At 37.1% G+C, this 22,282-nt stretch overlaps 1 protein-coding gene across 4 annotated transcripts in view; it reads left to right on the top strand.

The window, feature by feature from the left end:
• The window catches only part of PPP1R21 (protein phosphatase 1 regulatory subunit 21), a 33,033-nt gene extending 18,476 nt beyond the window's left edge, over positions 1–14,557 (top strand). For all 4 annotated transcript variants that reach the window (XM_042789530.1, XM_042789531.1, XM_042789533.1 and 1 more), the window contains 10 exons: positions 574–666; positions 2,523–2,650; positions 3,131–3,283; positions 4,067–4,159; positions 5,337–5,570; positions 7,028–7,063; positions 8,241–8,357; positions 9,297–9,395; positions 11,397–11,525; positions 13,353–14,557. In XM_042789530.1, the coding sequence (XP_042645464.1) occupies positions 574–666; positions 2,523–2,650; positions 3,131–3,283; positions 4,067–4,159; positions 5,337–5,570; positions 7,028–7,063; positions 8,241–8,357; positions 9,297–9,395; positions 11,397–11,525; positions 13,353–13,382 (1,112 nt within the window). In that variant the 3' untranslated portion in view covers positions 13,383–14,557. The remainder of the gene's footprint in view (positions 1–573; positions 667–2,522; positions 2,651–3,130; positions 3,284–4,066; positions 4,160–5,336; positions 5,571–7,027; positions 7,064–8,240; positions 8,358–9,296; positions 9,396–11,396; positions 11,526–13,352) is intronic.
• Positions 14,558–22,282: the final 7,725 nt, after the last annotated feature.

Here is a 22,282-nt window from a genome sequence, read left to right as displayed (position 1 = left end):
GTATGTCTTTTGTCATCTCTTAATCATGACATTGTTAATGAACTACATTTTATTACTAATTATCACCTCCAGTTCCTCCTGTTCATAAAATTATTAAACTACAACTGTCATGATAATGAGTAAATAAAATCAGATAAAACCTTTGTGTATGTGTGGGGAAACTATCTCCAAATGCATACTTTAAATAATAATAATACAAAACAGTTATTGTATAGCTTCGGGTTATTTCAGTCTTCACTCTTTAGAAGGACCCAGATGGTCCTTCCTACAGCAGTGAACATGTAAATCTTTCTGCATGTGTAATTGCTTTTTAAGACCAAAAGAGTTGATATTTGTAAAATCTGAGTGAAATTTAGGAAACTTGGAAGTCTTCTACCTGTCTACTCTGGCAAAATTTGGTATATATCTATTTGATACAGAAGGGGAAATTTAAGTAAATGTGTCTGTTACAAGTCTTACACTCCATGCAAATGTTTCTAGTAGGTGGAAATTGGATTACTTTCAGAGCTAAGTCTTTTCATTCATGGTCAGATCTTAGTGTTGTTTTTTTTCTTTTCTATGTGGTACTCATAGGTACAAAACCAGAAGGACTTCTTAAGACAAATTACAATGTGGTGTTTACAAACATTGCTGCAACTCTTCATGGATTTCACGACACTTTAAAAGGTGAGAGTACAGGAATATTGTTACGTTTCAGCTCTGCTTCTTTCTGTTTAACATAGCACAGGTTTATTTGGTAACAATGTTGAATGTGTAATATGTGATAAATCTGGTTTGTTTTGCCTTTATAAAGTAAAGTAAGAAACTAAACCTAATAACTGCTTTAGACATGCATGCATGTTTTTCACTCCTCCATTCTATTAGCTTTGTTCTCCTAAGTTGCTGGAGTATTTAATTGTGGTGCTCTAGATCTTCCTGAGCAGTATCACTTTACTTCCTGAACTTCATTGCTCTAAGTGGAGCTAGCATACAGAATGGAATGCTATTAAATGTACATGTTTTCCCCTGCTTACATACTGTTGAAGTAGTACCTGCCTTCAAAGTGGATTTTTTTCCTTATTACTTTTAGGTTGATTACTATTTTTGACATGAATATATAACCAAAGCTTATGAAGAAGTCTGTGTTCTTTTTGAAACTTAACTTTCTTCTTGAAAATGGCTTGCCTTCCTTTTATCAGAGGAACATGGATATGTTATGTTTTTAGTGAAGTGATGTTCAGTTAAAACTCAGGGAGTTTTAAAACACTGATGTTTCCATATTTGTACCATATAGCTGTTCCCAGGGAGAAAATAATTCTTACAGGTGAACTGTTTTAGTACTGGTCAGCTGTTTGAACATTAAGCTTTTAAAATGTTAATCAAATTTTTTTTTTTTGTTTGTTTCTTTTAGTAATAACATCAATAGCATGGTCCCATTTTGCAGAGTCCCTGTTTAAAAAAAAAAAAAAAATGTTAGAGATTATATGTCAAATTGAGACAGTAAACAAAGAGGTTTGTAGCGTATATGAGTTTGTTGATAAATACCTTCTACCTCGGAATATAGTTACTATAATATAAAATCATCTCAACTTTAACAAAGGAAATAAAGAAAATTAAGCACTGAAGAAAACTGTCAGTAGAACTCATTAGGTAGCAACAGAAATGTTGTGCTTAACATCTCTCACTCCTCTACTCTAGAATGCTTGATTTGTCACTTCTCTCCTTCCTTCCCAACCTAAACTAATTTCTGACTTCTTAAGCTTCCCTGAAATGGTAATTTCTGGTGGTGATGACCTGGGATTTCTCCATTCTGTAGCAATAATAATCTATTGTAAAACAAGTGCAAATTGTTCACTTTACAAATAATTATTTATTTTTAATTAGGCCAAGTTGAGAATGTTTCTTCTTACATGATAAATACTTGAATCTTTTTAAATTCCAGGGCTTTTGAAATTAATTAATATATTTAAGCTAAGATATTTTTGTGAATGACTTTAAAAAAGTTTTATGTGTCTTTGTTTTTTTTATTTTCATCTCTGAAGACTGTTCTGTTAATTTTTCCTGAAATAATTTCAAAATATAGGAAATAGCATTCTAAACTTCTGGTAATCTTTTAGATTTGCTCTGATAGAGTTAAAATACGCTTCCCTTATAAGTCATGTAAGCTTAACACTCAGATATTGAACATGACTAAAAATTCTACTTTTAAGTGACCTGATGTAAACTTATGGAAGTGGAAAGTATATTTGTAAAATTGTTAGTTCAACGTGAGCTTCGATCCCCTATATAGCTGTGATTTTTGGGATACAGAGTACACGTAAATATAATATTCTGCATTGTGTAACAGGCATAATGTCTGTTCCTTATGATCACGAACAGTTGTCTAAGGCAGTATACTGAAGAACTAAGAGTGTCTGGACTTAATTTTTGTACAACTTGGGGGAAGAATCACTCAAAGCCTGAGGTCATAAGCTGAATTTGAAAATGGTTGCTGAAATAGATAAAAATCATAATTTGACATAAATGTGTGTTTCTATTTCTAGATATTTCCAAGCACTACAGTCAGAAAGCTACATTAGAACAAGATGTTCCAACTGCCACACAGAAACTCATAACTACAAATGACTGTATTTTATCCTCTGTTGTGGCTTTAACAAATGGAGTTGGCAAGGTAAAGGATATTTTTGTTTCAATATAATGCTAATTTTTTCAAGTTTTAAAAAAAACAAAAAACAGCAGCAACAACAACAAAACAAAAGAAAACAAACCAACCAAACAAAAAAACCCACCAAACAAACAAACAAAGAAACAACAAACAAACAAACCAAAAACCCCCCAAAATCTTAGTATTTCCAAATTATTCAACTATGTGTGTCTCTGGTATTAATAAGCTGTGGTATCAGGTTTGTTCCAAGATATTTTCAGACTACAAGTTAAAAACAACTGAATGGATGATAAAAGTAGATACTGTGAAGAGGATGCTTTGCATTAGTAAGGTTTAAGTTATGTGAAAGACCCCGTAGCTTGTTTGAAATTCTTGTTGTGAGGTCCAGTTTCACTAAATACTTGTCTTCCTCTTGAAAGAGGAATTGCTCTGATGAATCTTTCTGGTCAATGTAATTTGAAAAGTGACTTTTCCTGATGTGTCTAGATCGCCTCGTTCTTTAGCAACAACTTGGATCACTTCACTGCTTCACTGAGCTATGGCCCCAAAGGAGGAACGGAGTTCATCAGCCCTCTTTCAGCTGAGTGTATGCTACAGTACAAGAAAAAGGCGGTTGCATACATGAAGTCTTTGAAGAAGGTTTGTTCAGCTAGCATGCTTGCACAAAGAAAGCACAGTTCTGTTGATAGCTGGTTATGCCAAAGAGGGTACGATCTAAAGATTTCAGTATTTGGAATGGATGAGAATCTCTGAATAAGAATCTTTGGCTGTGGAATGGAACCCTTAAAGCAATAATGCTATTGAAAAATATAGATAACATAGCTGCCCTCACAACTTGAGGGTATATGCCAATTCTGCTGTTATCCATTTCCACTAATTATTTCTGTTCCAAGACTCCATGGAGAAAAGGATAGCTGCATATTTAAATTTCCTCCCATATCCACAAGGAATATGGAGTGAATGACATCGTATTGTTATACTTGCATTCACTGGAAGACAGTGGAGAGCAACAAAAGAAAAAAAAAAAAAGGCAGCTGAAAGAGCTATGCTGGAGAAAATGTGCTGAACCAAAGGACCGAATGCTGCCAGATCTCCCTGTTTGTCTCCACTAAAATTAGCAATTTAGTGATGTTGTGTTTAACAGTTGTTATTTAATCACTTTACTGCAATGTCTTTAATGATCAAATGCATCTTAAGGTCCATTTTCATTAATACCTGGAGTTTTCTGAGCACTTTTTATTCAGGTGTGTGTTTTAGGGTGGTGTTTTTTGTGAGCTCAAACCAATTTTCTACTGGCTCATAAACGCTTGGAAGATGGTTTTCTTCCCTTTAAATTAAGGATAGCAATAAGAAAATATATGTAGAATACGTATTCTGATCTACTGTAAAACATGTTTTGAGGTTTCTTTTATGCTTCTGCAGGCTTGTGTCGATTCAGTGCCTTATGAAGAGGCTTTAGCCAATCGCAGAGTTCTTCTGAGTTCCACAGAAAGTAGAGAAGGTCTTGCACAACAGGTATTTTGGTATAAATTTTACTAACAGGTATGTTAGTGGATTTTATAAACGTAAAGTAGTATCAAATATTTATCTGTGTGGTTGGTTATGCCTATGTAGGCATATACTGAAGCTTAAAATTAGACTGTAGATGTCTTGTAAAGTTTTGAAAGCAACCCAGCCTGAAAAGGGTAAGTTTTATCCAAGACTTGTTCTTCTGTACCTGCAGAATATACATGTAATTAAGAGAAAGGATTATACCATTGATGTCTTAATTTATAAATACAAGAAGTCAGGCAATCTTTAATAATTCAAATAAATGCAAAATAAAGACAAAGAATAAGGTATACTGAAGTATTAATTTCTCATATATTCTTTTGAGTGCTTTTTTTGGACTGTGCAGGATTTATTAGCACTGGTTTAAGAACAGTGGCTTTTCAGTTAATGTCGTAATAGATTACAGTTTATCATTCTTGCAGCATGCATATATATCTTTTTTTTTTTCTGGAAGGTGAGGCCTATTTAAAAGGCCTACACAGTTTTCCCATCTCATGAATGAGACTAACTGATTAATACTAAAAGTTCTATATTATCCTGAATGCTTAGACTGTGCTTGAGTCACCATCATTGAACTTTTATAGAAGAAAGACTTTGGTGTTTTGTTGTTTTGTTTTGTTCGGGTTTTTTTGTTTTGTTTCATTTTCATTGTTTTTTGTAGTGGTCAATATTCAAAGTATATTAGTAGATAAATTTCAACAGAAATGTGTGGAGTGATATGATGTGTACTATTCCATAGTTGATTTCTTATCTGGACAAGTGGGTGGTTCTGTCTGTGTGGTAGGGCAGCTAAGAGGGCAGAGAATTATTTCTAGCATAGAACAAGGGAATGCTAGTGCTGGGCACACATCTTCACATTTTCATAAAATTCTTCCCCTCTTTGATTTTTCATCTAATGATATTGTCAGTTCTATGAGCTGTAACTTTGATGCATGTTTCAGACTGACTAAGTAACATGGTTACTTTTGACACATGATCGCAGTTAAGTGCACAGCCTGAATCAGTAGTTGTTTACCTGCTGCATTATTCCTTAGGTCACTTATGTAATGGCTTAAAATAATACTGTCTTCAAACATTTCCTGTGTGTGGCTGTTTTCCACATGTGTTCAATAACCTGGACTGTAAACTTTCCCTCCTAAAGGTCCAGCAGAGTTTGGAGAAAATTGCAAAACTTGAACAAGAAAAAGAACACTGGATGTTGGAGGCCCAGCTAGCTAAAATAAAGCTAGAGAAAGAAAACCAAAAACTGAAGAACTCTCTTAGTGGACATTTAACTGAAACTATACAAGAGCATTCTGTTTTGCCAAATGTAGCTGAACAAAAGAAGGAAACCGCAGAAAAGAGTCTGAGGGAACCTATTAAGAGTACTAGTCTGGTAAGTGACCTTTTTCCTTCAGTAGAGAAAAATCCACTTTCTTTAATAGTAGTACTGTTTGATCAGTGGAACACTAATAATGAAAGCTTTTTCACTGAGCTGAAATGCATTCACACTTGGGCTCCTTGTATTTTACAAAGCTGCTTGCTAATACTTTCTGCAGAGTTTGGAACCTCTTGGATTTTGAGACTTTGTTCACTGTGTCCAGTATCATGGAGATATTTTTGTAGTTCTCTACTTGTATGACTGACTGGGAAATAATAGGTGCTTAACTTCTAGATTTTTCATACTATAGTCAAGCCTTGCAAGTAGTATGTATCTCAGGTCAGCTCTGAGTTTCTAATACTTCTTTTCATCTCTAGGTATGTTAAAGCAAACAGAAGTAGGTAATTAGTATTTTTAAATGGGTTGTAAGACTTCTTACAGGTCAGTTTACTATAGCTTAATTTTAACTTGAAGTTATTCAAGCTTTCAGTTTTCTCTGGAGCGCTAATCTTTACATAACCTTCATAGGTGCATACAACTTGGGTTCAACAGTTGCTTTTTGATATGGCATACATTCTGTCCTTGCTCTTCTATGTGGGTAAATAGCTTTTTCCTATTTATTGCTAGTATTTAAAAGGGGTTGGCCTTTGCTCTGAATTACCACTTCTGAAGTGGTATTAACAGGAATGTCATCTGTAAGAAATAATCTACTCAGCTTAGCAGTCAATAGTTTTTTTTTTTTCTTTTTCTCTCCCCACTTTCCTGCTTCAGGATAAAAACAACCAGTGGATTGTTTTGAAATTTCCAATTTTGAAGTAAAATGGCATCTTTAAGTTTTTGATACTATATTTGATCTGTTAGAAAAAGGCATTTTCCTCAAACTCCTAGCCACAATGCTTAATGTAACTCACAGGTCAATATATTGTATAAATATTTCCTATAAACCTAAATCTTTAGTCCTGTTGATTAGAAAAAACCCCCTCTGATTCTCTATGAAGATACTTTTCCATGAAACTAGTTATTGGCATACACCCCTCCTGCTAGTGTTCTGTCAGTGCTTCACACTGAACTGTCAATGTAATTTACTAGTCAAAGTGGAAAGAAAGGAATTCAGAAGGTACTCAAGAAATCCAAGTTGGCTTTTCTTGCTCTTAAACATGAAAAGTAATCGAGCAGTTGCATAGTTATACAAGCTAGCTGCATCTTGTTGCTTTTTTTTGCTTTTTCCCTGTGTACATTGTAAGGCAAAGGATATATTTGGAGAGTTAGGTGTCAGCTTTAATTCTGTTTGAGGCATTCATTTATATTATTACCCTTGTTTGTTTGCAGGTGCAAGTACTTAAATTTGATTTTAGTTTTAACTGTTACAAGATTTTTTTAGTTTGAAGTCCTTCTATGACTGAAGCTGAAATGACTTGCAGCTATGGCATCTATTTTTGCAATTCTCAAGTGTATTTTCTTCCTTGTTCTAGATTGGAATGTTGACTATAACTACTGATAATGAAAAGGTAATCTGTTTTAAACATTATCAAAGTACATCTGGTAAATACTTCATTTCTGATTCTGTTAAAATTATTCCAGAAGTCTAATCACCAAGATGTTTTATGACACGAGTCACCCATGCAGTCTGTATACTATATGTTCAGGTTTCTGAAAACCATGTATTTCTTGATTTTCTTCTTCTGTTTAGTGAACTGTTACCTTTTATTTGTGTAAGTAGTTTGGAGCAGTGTGAGCTGTGGTCCAGGTTTGTTCTCTGTGATTTGAGGAAAGCATTGGTATGTTTGTATTTCAGTAACCCTAACTGCATTCCAAGCCTCAATTCTTGAGGAAGGGCTCAAGCTGCAAAAAAGTCACTGACTGTAGTGCCTGGTGTTTAACACCAAGAAAAGGCTATCCCAAACCAGAGCTCACACTGAAAGAAACTTCAAACCAGCTGTGGGACAAAATGTTAACTCTTTAGCACTGCTATAGAGTAACACTTGCCCCAGCAGGAACTTAGCAGAGTAAGTTTCAGTGCTTTCCCTTTACTAACACTTAAGGGAACTGAGGTGTATTTTAGTTTATTCTTCCTTTTCTTATGAAGGTATGATTAAAAAGGGGGTCAGGACCAGATAATAACTGATACAAGTTCTTAAAAGCTACTGCATAGTGCTGAACTTGAAGGTAATAACAAATGATATGAAAGCTGCCTCTAGTGGGTTACTCTGTAACTTACAGTAAGCTGGTGAGTTGTGTTTTTTTTTTAAAGTTCACATCTCAAAAGAAATTTCTGGAACATGCAATGTTAGAAATATTTCTGACTGTTGTGAGCTTCTCAGATTTAGTTATGTGAAAGAATTCTTACTTGTTGGGAAAAGCTAGTATTTATGTAGGTGAAAGCAGTCTACTTCTGCAGTGGACTTTAATCTTCATCAGAGACTTGTTATGTTAAATCAAGCTAACTTCTTATATCTGTAGTCAGCTCTTTGTCCTTTAAGGAAGTCTGACATCAAGAGTCACCATCAGGGTGACAAATTGCAGAATGACCTGCTGCAATTTATCGGTTTGGGGAATTTAATACTTTTGGGTAGAGCAGACAGGCCTCAGGAGGGAAGAAAAATCAGTGTAGAGGTCAATGTTGTAATGCAGGTATTCATTCTACTAAACATAAATATTTGTCTACTTAAATTTTTGCTTTGCCAGGCTCCAGATGCTGAGTCTCGTGAAGACCTGATAAAAACCCACTATATGGCAAGGATAGCAGAACTTACATCTCACCTGCAGCTTGCTGACAGCAAATCAGTACACTTTCATGCTGAGGTGAGCACCCAGGCAGTGTCTATACTGAAAACTGTAAACCCCTTTTTGAACTTTCCACAGGCAAGTGTTATGACAGTGAGTTTAAATATATGGAACATAATGTGTCATAAAAATCTGTTCCTGGAATATGTGTTCTGGCTGTGGTCTAGTGTGCATAAAAATAGATAGTGTAGAAAAACTTTTTTTAATAAATCCTTTGGTAGCCTTGTCTTGAGTATTTTAAGAGGTATAATGTGTATCGTGTATATGTTTGTTCATATGAGCTGAAGCAGATGGCTTTAGTTACCAAAATAGTTTTGACTTAATCTTAAAGTGATGCTGATGTCATTCAAAAATATTTGAGTGTATCATGAAGTGATGAAAACAGCTCTCCTCCTGAGAAATTGGTTCTTAGGCATAAGTTATACTTAACTTAAAGAATTAACAAAATAATTAATTGAATCTGTGGTTTCCAGTTTTCATTTCAAATCATGAGGTAGTTTTTCTTGACAGTAGTGGCCATTTTGATTTGTGTAATTAACTGATGTGGAATATACCAAAGCTTCAGGTTGACACAGAAAATCCTCGTAAATATTTTTTAATGGTAGATGATATAGTATGGAAGAACCATCTTTCTCTGATATTTGAGCAATGTATGAAGCAAGTTGTTTGCGTTGCTTTTTTACTTGTGAAATATTTCCTAGTAATTATGTGAAAAATACAGTATTTAGAGGATTTGGCAATATGGTAAATTCTGTAAAATGAAATGAAAATTTTAATGTTAAATATTGGATTACCTTTTCATTTAGATATGTGGCCAATCTCTGACTAAGTTTCGTGAAATCTAAGGATTCCAGAAAGATGGAAATATCCAAAGCAATCAGTTGAAGATGGCACAAGGCAATACTTTGGAACTAACTTTCCTCCCTTCTACCCTTCCTATTCTGTTCTGTTTGACAGTGTCGAGCACTTGCCAAAAGATTGTCTTTAGCAGAGAAATCCAAGGAATCGCTCACAGAAGAGCTGAAACTAGCTAGTCAAAACATCAGTAGATTACAGGCAAGTAAAGTGTTACGTAATAGATGCATTTTGTAGTCATGTGTAAGGGGAGGTTGGAGAAGGAAAATTACAATGCTTGAGCATGGTCATGTTTATAGTAGGTCCTTAGTTATGTGATGTAAAAACTAATGGTATATAGAGAAGGGGCTTAAATAATAACACTTCAAATCCCAGGTATAAAGGTGAAGTGCAACATACTTGCACAGAAGAGGGTATAGTAGCCAAGCCTGTCTTTTAGCAAATTTGATATCAAGGCTTTTTATGAAAATGGGTCTTAATATCGAAGGGTGTGGTTGTGTGACTGACTTCAGATGATATACCAGATTCTTAATCCTTTCTAGCATCTGGGACGGCAAGTTGTAGAAATGCCAGGGTTGGTTTTTGTTAAGCAAAAATTACTTTGGGGTAATCTTTAAGAAGCCATTGTTGATAATAGTTAATAAACTCTTATGCCAGACATCCTGTGAATGTCCTGTCCTTTTGTTCTTCCCCTCCACACAGCTGAGAAAGAAGCCAGTAATAAAATGAAGTATATATAAATACTCAGTTCCTAAATGCCTTCATGTTTTCTTTATATTTAGTTCATATCTTTATTGCTCACCTGTCTGAGATGGTGAGTACCTAAAATGCTCTATACAGACCATGAATATAATGGTATACAGTTGAAAGAATTGTTCATAAACACAAAGTGCTCTTTTGATTTGTTCCTTTAACAAATTCCACAATCAATATCAAACTCAGCACGAAATGTTCATCTCCAATTACATATTAAACTTGCTAACAAAAGATAGCAGGCGCACCATTTGTATGTTTAATAGTCTTCATAATATTGAATCATAGAATTGTTTAGGTTGGAAGGGTCCTATGAAGGTAATCTGGTTCCCTCCTTTGGTCAGAGCAGAGGGAGTTCAGATCATGCTGTTGAATCAGGAGTTTCCTGTATAGCTGTGCTGGCCTTCTGCCACAATTGCTCCACTTCCTAAGCATTGGACTGTTCTTTGCTCTGTCCTTGATCATTCGGCTTCCCTGGGCCCCTTTAACTTCCAGGTCAGTTTTACCTGGGGTCTTAGCAAGCAGATCATGAAAAAGCCCAAATCTACTCTTAAATCTAGGGTTGCTGTAATTGTTCTATTCATCTTGCTTGCTTCCCTCAGGATCTTAAATTCCACTAACTCATGGTTGCTGCAGCCAAGGCTTCCATTGGCTTTCACATCCCTGCCCAGCTTTTCCTTATTTGTGAGTAACAGGTCCAGCGGAGAGCATCACTTAGGCCTGTTGATCACTGGTATCAAGAAGCTCTTTACCATGCTCAAGAGAACTCCTGAATTGCTTGTGTTCTACCTTGCTATTCTTCCAGATGTCAGAGTAGTTAAAATCCCTTGTAAGGATCAGAGTCTGGGGTTGAGAGATTTTTATCTACTTATGGCAGATGCCTGCCATATTATCCTTGTTCTCCTCTGATCCCGATCTAGGAGATAAAGCATGATTTCTCCCATTCTATCCTGTCATTCCTAAAGTGTATGTATTGCTCCATTGCTGCATTCTAGTCATGCACACTATCCCACCATGCCTCTCTAATCCTGGAGAGATCATAGCTCTGCAACTGCATGTGGATTGCTGGTTCCTTCAGCTTTGTATGTCACATGTTCATGTACAGGCCATGCTCTAAACGTATAAACTTATACATACTTGTTTCTTGGCTGGAAGCAATGTTGGAAAGCTTAGCTGTTAGTCTTTTATGTAAGCCATAAAAGGCAGGGGGAAAATTTATAAAGGAAACAGCAAAAATGAGAGGAACAGACCACGTATGAGACTTGAGGTAAAATCAAAATAGCTATTGACTTCCTTTCATAAAGTGGGTTTTTTTTTTTTTTAATGGTTTAGCTTAATTGTGTACACTCAGCACTGTACTGTAGCTTACTAATTGGAGATAAAAGTTGTCTGCTTTGCCAGTCGTCACTAGTATTGAACAAAGGCTTTTGGTTATTTTTTTTCCCTTAGGATGAATTGATGACAACAAAAAGAAGTTATGAGGATCAGTTAAGTATGATGAGTGACCATCTCTGCAGTATGAATGAAACCTTAACTAAACAAAGGGAAGAAATTGATACACTAAAGATGACTAGTAAGGTAAGCTGACATTAGGCACTGGCTGCAGTCTGGAGGTCTGTGGGTTGCATTTGGCATTTCCTGCAGTGCTACCCTTTAACAAACCAATTCACAAGAGATAGTTCTTATTCTTGGCCAGTTGGGAAGAGTACTCCAAAACTGGTCCTGCACATTTCAGTGAAGAAAAAATCATTGCAAAACATACATGTGTAAAAGAACACTTTGTCACTTCTTCAAAGTAGGATTTCAAAGTGTACCCTCTTGTGGAAGATCTGCACCTTTTTTTGTTTATATGTGGTGAAAATGGAACTACTTGCAAATCTAGCTAGTGATACCGGGTGTTTGATTAACTTACTGGTAGGAGTGTCCTTTCTGCACTCCTCTCTGTTGCAGTATACTCTCTTCTTGGCAGCTATTCTGTTTTATTTCCATATTCTAGCTCGTCTGCATCTCATGTAGAAATGAAAGAGTTGCCACTTACGTTCTTCTGTGAACTTAAAATGCACACTTAAATTATTTTCCGAGCAAGGAGTTTACCTATTTAGCAGAAACAAGTTTTTGACTTATTTTAATGTTAATGTTGAAAAATATAGAAGTCTGCTGTTTTGAGCAGTCAATGATTAAACCATGGTATATTTTACTCTGATGGTTCTATGGAGGAACAGATACCGATGTGAAGGTCTTTACCTTTCACTTGTCTGGCTATGAAACTAATAAACTAGCATTATTCTCCTTAATTGTGAAATGCATGGAAGCTGATTTCACTGAAGGGTTAAAAAAACCCAAAACAAAACAGAAAAAAAAAATCAGCAAACCCATGTTTTCATTAAAAGTCCCATGAGGGTGATTTTCGTTTAGAGTAAACTCTTCCCCCCATGTGTAGAACTTTTTCTTCAGATGTCTGAGTGTTTTGACCTGGCGTTGTAATGTGTAAAATTACTTTTTGGTGTATAAGCTCTTCTGTTTTTAGAGGGAGCTCTTGGCTGCATACTGACCACAGCAGTTTGTGTTTTCATAAAAAGTTTTCTGGAGTCTTTCACTTGTCATATTTCTAAGACTTGGAGTGGTACTCTGTCTGTGAGGAGGTAGTTCAGAATCTCACAACCAGTAGACACAGATTTTTCAAATGTTACCAAATGCAGAAGGCAATTCAGTTGAAATTAAAATGATCCAGTTAAAGCCCTTATCACTTGGAGAGAGTTATTGGTTAAATTAAAAACTGTTACCGTAAGGAAGTAGGAAGCCAGAGAATTGACAGCAAGTACCTATTGCACAGAAGTTTATTTTAAGTTACATGTTTGCCTTGTGGATTTGTTGCAAGTCAAATGTGAGTTGGTTAGCTGTAGAACAAGTTATTTTCTGAACTAGGACTATTCTGTATAGACCAAGTAAAAATTAAATTTGTTTTGGAACAAAATGATAGAGTGGGGGATTGATTTTAATTTGAGGCAGTTACCTTATAAGGTCTATATTTGAAATATCACTTAAGGGTGAATTATGATTTGACTTGCCTTAACTGCCCTTACAATGTTAGTGGTGTTAATACAATTGAATGTCTTGGGACATAACTCAGTGTCTTTTTTCCACAGGTTTCAATTGAAGTAAGGTACTGTTGTGCTTATTTGAAATAGCTGGTACTTTCCTCTGTTATGCCTGTAACGACAGAGGGATTTACAGAGCAAGCAGTTACAAGTTTCCATTATTAAAAGCCTATGGACTGTTTATTTTCAGTTTGACACTACTACTTTGTTTGCTGTAGGCATAAATTATCAGATGTCAGGTTTTATGTTATCGGTCTAGATTTTCTTATCTGAATTATATGTTCTGTTCACTTGTTTCTTGTTGCAGGCCAGTTCTAAAAAGAACAAAAATCGATAGCTTACAGCTAATCGACTGTCTTCGGAAGCTGCTGCTGCACGGGATGCAGATAGTGAATGTTCATTGTCCAATTCCTGTTTGTTCCAGGAAGCAGAGTGTGGTATTTGGTCTAGTAAAAACTGATTTGGTGCTGTAAATGGCTTTAAAATATTTAGAACCTGTAACAGATAAAACAGAACTTAATGTTGGCTCTAAACCAGGAAACACACACTCTGTGGATAACTTATATAGTAATTACCTTCAGTTTTTACTGTGCACTTTTTAAAATCAGGTTTTGATTTCATGTAATAACTTCAGATTTTGTATATTTTCAAATATGATTATGCATTAACAGATTTGGATCAGTGCAGTAGTTGTCTATTTTTGAGTTATGTTAAATTGTCAACATGCGTACATTCCTTTACTTGTTAATAACAGTTTAAAAAATAGTTTTCAGACTTTTTTTGCCCATGCAAGCTGTGCGGTTATTGTAAATGTATTATTCTTGTTCTCAGCCCTTATGAATTAATTGGAATTGTGGCTTTAAATTCACACAAGTAAATGGGATCGGGTTTTTTTTTAGACTGCAATCGCAGAAACTTCTGCTGCTTGTATTTGGCACTTTGGATTCTGAAGTAAAGAGCACAAATAGCTGAATTGGGATACTTCTGTGAAATTGCTTTAAGTCCTTACTTAGGCATTTTGTTTACACGTACATGTATATATATTGGTTGAAATAGCTGTTTAAAGCTAGGGGAAATTGTGATTGTAATTTGCCTCAAAAGAGTAAAACAGTATGTGTGTAGACTAGATCAGCTTGCTGTGCTCTTACAGTAGAGAATAATATGAAATCTGTGGAAGATTTAAACACTGAATTTGCAAAAAGTCTTCATTGAATTAAGTCCTGATGGATTCACAGGGGGGATGCACATGGCTTTTCCTAGGTTTTGGGAAGTTTGTGAACTTTAGGCCTCTTCTTCTAAGATTTTTTAAGTGAAGTCTAATACCATAAGTTTTCACAGCATTGATATTTTTTTTCTTTTAATAATCAGATGCTGTGCTGCTCCACACTTTACACTGATCTTCTGTTCCATAATTAGCGTTATGGTGGTACTTTGTCCCATAAGGGTTTACTCTGATATCAGCTGTGTTGATATGTATTATTAATATGTAATAATAAAATCAACTCCACAGAACCATCTTGACTTTTTTCTTAATTCTGGTTATGCCCAGCTTGCACAGTGTGGTATTGTGGTGAGATGTTAACAGCTGTTCCTGGTGAGGTGAGCTTAAGTAATTAGACCAGCCTAGTTCCTCATAGTATCGAGGCTACTTTTCTTTAAACAAGGCTGCATTTCTGTACCTAATGCTGCAGCATGTGGAGTGCACTGAGTCCCCGTTAGCGTTTCTCACCACCTTGTCTGCTCAGAGGCAGAGGAGCATCTGGTCTGTATTGATCGCAACTGTGGAACTGTTCTGATACAGTTTTTCCTTTTAATGATAAAATGGATGTGGTCATGAAAATGGAGAGGAGATGGGGAGAACCTGCATGGTTTCTTACTAGCTTCATGTTGAACTAAAAACTACATGGTGGTGCTAATATGGGTTGGGAAGTGTTTACTTTCTCCCTAACCATTTCACTGAAGCAGATACTGCTTCGGCTGTTTCAGTTAGGGTTGGTAGGTAATTACTTGCTTCAGATTCTTTTGAAGCTGCCTTTTCTCAGGACTTTCATCTTGCAGTGAATGTACCAATTCGGTTATTCTAATTCTCTGAATCAAATTGCTGAACTTGTTACTGATGCTACTTCTCATGGGTGGCTGCATTCAGAAAAAGGTTTTGCTTATGCCATTTTTGACAGGCAGGAGTAAAATTATGCTTTGAACATTGAGTGTTTAAAAATGTGCTTGAAGTTAAATGTATCTGTTATCTCAAACTAGTTTTGCAACAGAGTATGCCCCTAGCATCAAAACCGGAATTAATATAGAATGTATAGGCATTTAGGTACCATTCCGATGTACATTAGTTTATCAGCATTTTTTCCTTGCAGCATCTCTTTGGAAATGTGTTTGGATATCTTCCTACCAATCAGCAGTAAACATGCTCAGGAACAGACAATTTTGATCACTCGAGCTGCGTTCATCTTTTCAAGGAAAGGTTTTTCAGTTAAGTCCTAGACTATCGTAAACTCTCAATACACAAATAGAATCTTGGAAAAAAAATTAGAACAGTATTTTGGATACTGTTGTAGTAAAGCTGTGAAGGGGCATAGGATATTACATTTAACTTAGTGGCATTAGAAACTGAAACAAGTGGAAACACTGCTGCTTGTGTTTATCTGCTAAGCAGGGGGTTCTGAATCAGTTTCTGAATATCTCAAATGCTCTTAGATATCTAAATTGTTACTGAACAATGCTACACTATGAAGAAGCTGAAGGCTGTATTCAGCATTGTCTCAAAGATGAATTCTTCAATGAAAAGTTTTCCAGAAATACGAATTCTAACTAGTTTGTATGAAATGGTCTGTGCAGATTATTATGGAAGGCACAAAATTTGGGCAAAGATATTGTACTAATATCGGAATTAACGTTACAAAATTTATGGTGTGAATAATTGGCTTCCTAGTGGATTAATCAGGAAGCTAATGACAAACTGTTGTAAAGTAGGAAAATCTTTTGAACAACACAGTGTAAAACCTGTGTTAAAGAAACTTTCTAATGCTAGTTAATTATTTTTTAATGGACAGTTTATTGTAGCACACGTTTTTAAAGCATTTTTAGTGGGCTTAATTAATTTCTCAGTAATGTTGGTCACCTCATGGATCATCTCTCTTACTCGTGAAAAACAGCACTATTTCCTGTTAGTGGTTTTAATAACTGGATCTTCAGAAGTTCTTTCTGAACTTTGTTTTAAACCTATGCTGACACTTCCAGTGATTTCAGAATGTTTAGCTATCTTAAATTTCTGAAAATACAACCCCAGTAACTATTCTGTGTGTTCAAAATAAGTATTTGCTCTAACCTGTATTTCCCTCTTAAGAACTACTGCTTCATGAGTTTGGAAAGCAACCGAGAAGCACCAAATACACTGGCTATTTTAAAAGGCCTTAGATGTCAGAGATTTCCTTACCTGAAAGATTAACTTCTAAAACAGGAGTCTTGGGCTGACATCGGCATAAACTGTGCAAGAGTGTTACCTCATTGATGTTTAAATAATGATGTGATTAATTTAAATAGTTACGTACATAACTGTCCATCTGTGATTTAAATACTAATCATCTTAAGTGTTGATTTTAAAATGGTGGTGTCTGTAATGTGCTTTGCCGATTCCTTCAGATTCATTTTTAACCAGCTCAACATTTCAGTAATAGTGGTGCCAGGATCTTCACACTAGATGTGATCTTGTAGCACCCCAAGCAGCATCAATATCAAGACTGAAGCACTTTGCTTTTCCAACTTTGTTGAAAGGTATTGGCTATTTATACAGGGTATTTTCCCTTTTTACCAAGCCAGCTTCATTTCTGATTTGTACTTGTGATCTTGTTGCTCTTTCTACTCTATCGTCAGATGAGTTGAATTTTGGTGGGGAAAGGTCTTTGTCCCATCATGTTTTCTTGATGCTGGCTTTGGGCATGGCAGGGGCCCGTCACTGTCCAACAGTGCTCACTGCAACTCCAGATTTGCTCAGACATACAAGGTATTGCTTACAAACAGGAAAGGAAATAAACGTTTTATCCACATATCGCCTGTCATGAGACTAGAAAAGTAATTTACTGGCTTAGTTCATCAATGTGAACGCTTTTTAAAAAGAATATAAATCCAATGATATATTAAACTTTGAAGAACTATCTGGCCCTGTAAACTGGGCAAACCTGTTGTTCTTTATTACAGTATGTATGTAAGGTAATTTGAGAGCAACAGCAGGGTCATAATAAAAATAAAGCTCTGTGCAGTAAAAAAAAATGTAATTGCTACCAGAGGTCTGTTTACTTCCTCCCACAAAGGCTAGATGCCACTCTGAAGAATTCATGTTCTGTCTTACTCTGCATTTTCTGCTTCTGTTACTACTTGCAGTGAATTACTCAGCAGTGAATTAAAACCATGTTTGTTTAGAAGAGGCCATGTTTTCCCTAATTCCTGAATATTTCTTTTAATCAGAGACTTACAGACTTGCTTTAATTATAATTGTGTCTGCAGAACTGCTAGCTTGGTTACAGATGGGGACAGAGAAGAGCTTTTGGGGACCTTTATAAACCAGGGCCAGACTGGGGCTATGAAATCCACCACATGGAAACTTGCTTGGGGGCAGTTCTCATTGTCTGCCTCTGCTGTGTGTGTAGGCAGCTTTAGACATGTCAGTGCTAACTCAGAACCACTCAACTTCTTACAGAAGCTTCCCCTGCAAATACTTGCACTGCTGTGATACTGAGGTTACGCAGCTGAGCTGCAAAGAAAGAAGTGTATGATCCTCTTTGGGCTTAATTTACATGGCAAGCTACCGTGCTAACAGCCCCAGAAGAATTTTAGTTTTAAACTTTTTGTATCTGAAATTGCAGAGATAACAGTAGAAATCATACTTTATCTGTACTGGTTTTAATTCTAATTCACCCTGTAAATACAAAACTTTAGAAATTGATAAGGTCTTAACTAATGAAGTAGCCTCTGAAATCCAGGCCTGGTGTCAAAACTGTATTTATGGTCTCCCATAAACAACACATTTTGGTCCTGAGAAGAGTTAAAACCCCACAATTAAAGAGTCCAGGTAATTTCCAGTCACTTGAAGCACTAGGGATTCCTTCATGAAGTGACTCGGAAGCTAGTCTGCGGTGGCCTGTGGCTTCTTGCAAGCTTTCTCCATACAGAGCTCACTGCTTCTGAAAGGAATACCGGAAGACCTTAAATCTCCACACATCCCCTTTCTACTACAAAAAGTCTTCATCCTTGTCTGCCCTCCCACTAAAAGCTTCAAGTTTCCTCCTTCTCACGCTTAGAAGGCTTCCATTTGTACTTGAATAGTAAATGCAGAACACCTAACTCAAGAAAGAGTATTTTAATGAAGTTATGAGTTTGAGAAAGTCTGAGCGGAGGGCTTCGGTGCGGTTTCATGAGCTGCAGCCTTTGGGGTAAGGCACAGCTGTACTGGAATTGGTGCTGCACCCCTCATGTGCCTGCTGCTGCCTAGGGGCTTTCAGATTGCGCCTAGCACGTGCTACGTCGGACACAGCAACTCTCCGCCTTGGCTTGGGGGGCAATCAGTTTTACCAAAGGTTTCTTTTGACATCTGGAAAGCCTGGTTTATCTTCAGTCTGAACAAGTTTCTCTTAGATTATCAATCTAGCCTAGATCAAGAGCATTTGAAGCCAACAAGCACTCAATCTCTCACAAAAAGAACACGAATATGCTCAATTTCTATAGCCAATTTATATGTAGTGAATATACAATGCTTATTAAATGTAAACTCACAAGGGTTTTTTTAAGGACAATACTACCAAGTGAAAAAATTAATTTATTAAATGAGAGGGAGAGAAGAATTTGACTCTTACTTTTGCTTTTTGATTTAAATTATCAGATCAGATGGACTTTTGCAGAAATTTGTTGCTAAAGTAAAAGGCAAAGTAGTGGAGCAAAGAGTTAAAATAAGTCTAGTAATGAGTTCTGTCTCCAAGATCATGTAGTTCTTGCGAGATATGAACTAACAGGTTTCACTTTTGACAAAATAGTCATAAACAGTAAATATTTTATGAAATGGGTAATATACTGAAAATTACGTTAAGATAAACATAAATAGTCAGCAATGTAAACTGACTTTGTTAGCATTGGAAAATGTTAAATGAATTTAATAAGTACCTGTAGCAATATATAATACCGTATCTTTATGTGAAATACTCTTCAAACCGTATTTATAGTAGAATTAATCTTAATAGTTCTGATTTGTTCTGCATATGCTAGTCATTAAAGTCAAATTATATTAAGGACTTTTAAATCTCAGATATTTTTTTTTCCTCTGCTGTTTGAGTTTATATTGCACTGAATTATTGGGAAGAAGATAAAATGATAGCAGAATTTACTGGAGAAGAACAGTCTTGTCTCGAAAATGTATACACTTGTCTCAGCAAAGGAAAAATCTGATCTATTTTTAGACAAATGTTGACCTTGATAAAGAGATAGGAGAAATTAATACCCTTCCCACATGAAAACCATTAGAAAGGCCTAATGTGGAAGCTAAAAGGCAAGAAGATTTATTGAATGTTGTGCAGAGTACATGAGAATCTGAAGGACTCCTTTTTGGAGTATGTAGAAAATATTAGAAATTGTTTCTAATTTTTCTAATTTCCTGACACTTTGGCAAAACAGGACCTGTTGATCCTCTTTGCCAAGAGGTTGGGTGTGTCCTGGGAGAAGGCAGAAGACTCACTGGGATGGAATTCCAGGGGGAAGAGTTTGGGATGAGGTTCTGGCACCTCCAGGGCTACCTGCTGGGATGAGGGTGGCGCAGAGGAGCTACCTCACCCGGAGCTTGCCAGGGCTGCAGCTTTGTGATCTGAGCCTGCAGGCCTGGGCCTGGCACTACAGAAGAAACACATTTAAAGAGAGGAAAATGTAAATGGAACAATTCACTGGCTTGCAAGTCACAGATCAAATTACGGTGAAAAAAATCCAGGCTATCAGAAGAAAAGAACAGTACCCTTTCTTTTCCCTCTGCTGTCTATGTGGGAGATCCTTAGATCCTTCCCCTGTGAACTGTGGCTGTCCCTTACGTGATACTGAGATGGAAATGTGAACAACAGCAAGTTTCTATCAGAATCTGGTAGGTTGCAAGCCCTCAGGTGGAATTATGTATTAACAATATAAAATTCATCGGGACTATAATTTTAACAACCAGTATCTTACCTGGCTTGAAACGATAAACACTCGTGAACAAAGACGCAGCTAACTATGATGGACACTGGATTTTTTAAAAATTAAGATAATAAAAATTAAATTCTTTAAGTCAAGAATGCCCGGTGTTTTTCCTAGTACAACTTTTGTAATGTCATTAAGCTTACAGAAGAATTTAGTTGTAGGGAAAGCTGCATTGAACGCTTCTGTTGCAAATGCAGACAGCCAGAGCCTGAATAGTATTTCTCATACATAGAGCAAAGAAGTAGGATTGCTTAATTTTCAGAGAAAATGTAAGAAAACTTTTCAGGGATGGTAAGTAGAACAAATGAAAGCAATTTACAAAAGGGTGTTCCTCCTTACTCTGTTTCAAATACAAGGAAGAGCTCAATAGCACTGAAAAGCAGTGGAGCCAAAATGGATGGACAATGCTTTGCAGAGAATTTCGGATGTTACACAAGAAACTGGAGCTCACTGCTGTGAGTGGGCTGTCACTGCTGGGACTGCTTTTCATATGGGCACTTTGAGTGGCTGCGGCCCCGGACAGACCTGCTCCATTCCCCTGGGAAAGCTCTAGAGGGTCTTGCAGGTGGTTTCCCCAGTCTTCCTCTTCTACCCATGTTGTCTGTGTTCTGTCCTTTTAGGAGCAGATTTTCTGTGTGGTGCCTTGTCACTTCTGGCAGGTGCACCCTAGAGACGCCCAGTGTAATGGGTAAGACTGAATTTCTGTTACTTAAGATAACGTGACTATTATCTGTTGGCAACTAAGCCATTTTCCAAGCCTTGTGCTATATGTCTTTGGAGGAACTCCTACCTCCAGAGGAACTTTGAAGCATGAGGTACCTTGTCCTCTCTTGGAGCTGGGAAGTGCTTGATCTGAGAGGGCTCTGCAGAGGGTGAACAGAGGGCGAGACCTGCACTTGGTCTTCTCACGCTGCAGCTTGGTCCTTCCATAGCCCTGCTGGTTTTTAGGAAGGCTTGGCAATTTTGATGGCCTACCTGGAAGAAAATGAGGTGGTGGTTTACCAAGATCTGCAGGATGCTGGAAATGCTGTCCTTTAGCGTCAACAGAAATCTTTGCTGTCTTGTGCTTTTCAGAGCCACTGCTCATCCCACCTCATGCCATTGAATTTACTGGAGCCTGCCTCAACTCAGTTTCCAGAAAAGCCTGTCTGCTTTGGCGTGACTTTCTGATAATGTAAGAAATTGTAAAAGTCTCACTGGTTTCCTGCGCTATGGAAGATCAGCTTTGGCTCACCTCTGTCACATGGCAGTGTCTTGTGTCCTCACCAGAGGCTGCCAACTTGCTTCCTCCAAGCCTGTTCCCCGTCTCCATAAAACAGTGGTAGTTCACCTCTGAATCTCCTATTTCAGTAGCTTGCCCTTCCTCACCCCTCTTTGACCACAACTCATATTCTCTTACTCGAGGACAACAGTAGCAGATTTTTCTGGCTGGTCCTCCACCCATGAGTTTCTTTCCCAAGGGTTGAGTCTCATCTTCATTAAAGCACAGGTACACTTTTTTTTTTTTTCTTTTTTTCTTTTAGCTGTCCCTTTCCTGGGGCATGAAGAAGGAATCCTTTGCCCATTTTTTTTTTTTTTTTTTTTTTCCTGTTTGCCCTTTTGGAGATAGGAAGATTGGCACTGCAGAGAAGGAAATGGCTCTTCTTACACAGTTCAGAACATCACCCTGGCTTAAGATCTTCTAAAGTTTATGTTTTTGATTCGAGCGGAGCTGTTTATGTATTTGATTCAAGTGGCTGTGGAGCTCTACCCAGGCTTTCCAGCCAGCACAGTGCTACCAGAGACATCCAGCAAGGGAAGTGATCTTGCCCACATCGGAGGCTCCCCCAGAGGAAGCACGTTTTGGAGGAGAAGCCAGTTTGGGCAGGAGCGAGCCGGGGCTGGTTCCCAGCCAAGCGTCGTCCCTCGAGCTCCGTCCTTCGGGCCATCGACGGCACCGTCTGTCCCTGCCTTAACGACACCGGGGTCTGTGCCTCTGCCGCTGCCGGGAGGGGGGCGGCCCCCGCCCCGCCTCCCCCC

Source organism: Tyto alba, unplaced genomic scaffold, assembly GCF_018691265.1.
Source record: "Tyto alba isolate M040663 unplaced genomic scaffold, T.alba_DEE_v4.0 Super-Scaffold_16, whole genome shotgun sequence".
Taxonomy (NCBI): domain Eukaryota; kingdom Metazoa; phylum Chordata; class Aves; order Strigiformes; family Tytonidae; genus Tyto; species Tyto alba.
The sequence above is the reverse complement of the archived record's forward strand: the minus strand, read 5'-3'. Positions and strand labels throughout refer to the sequence as shown.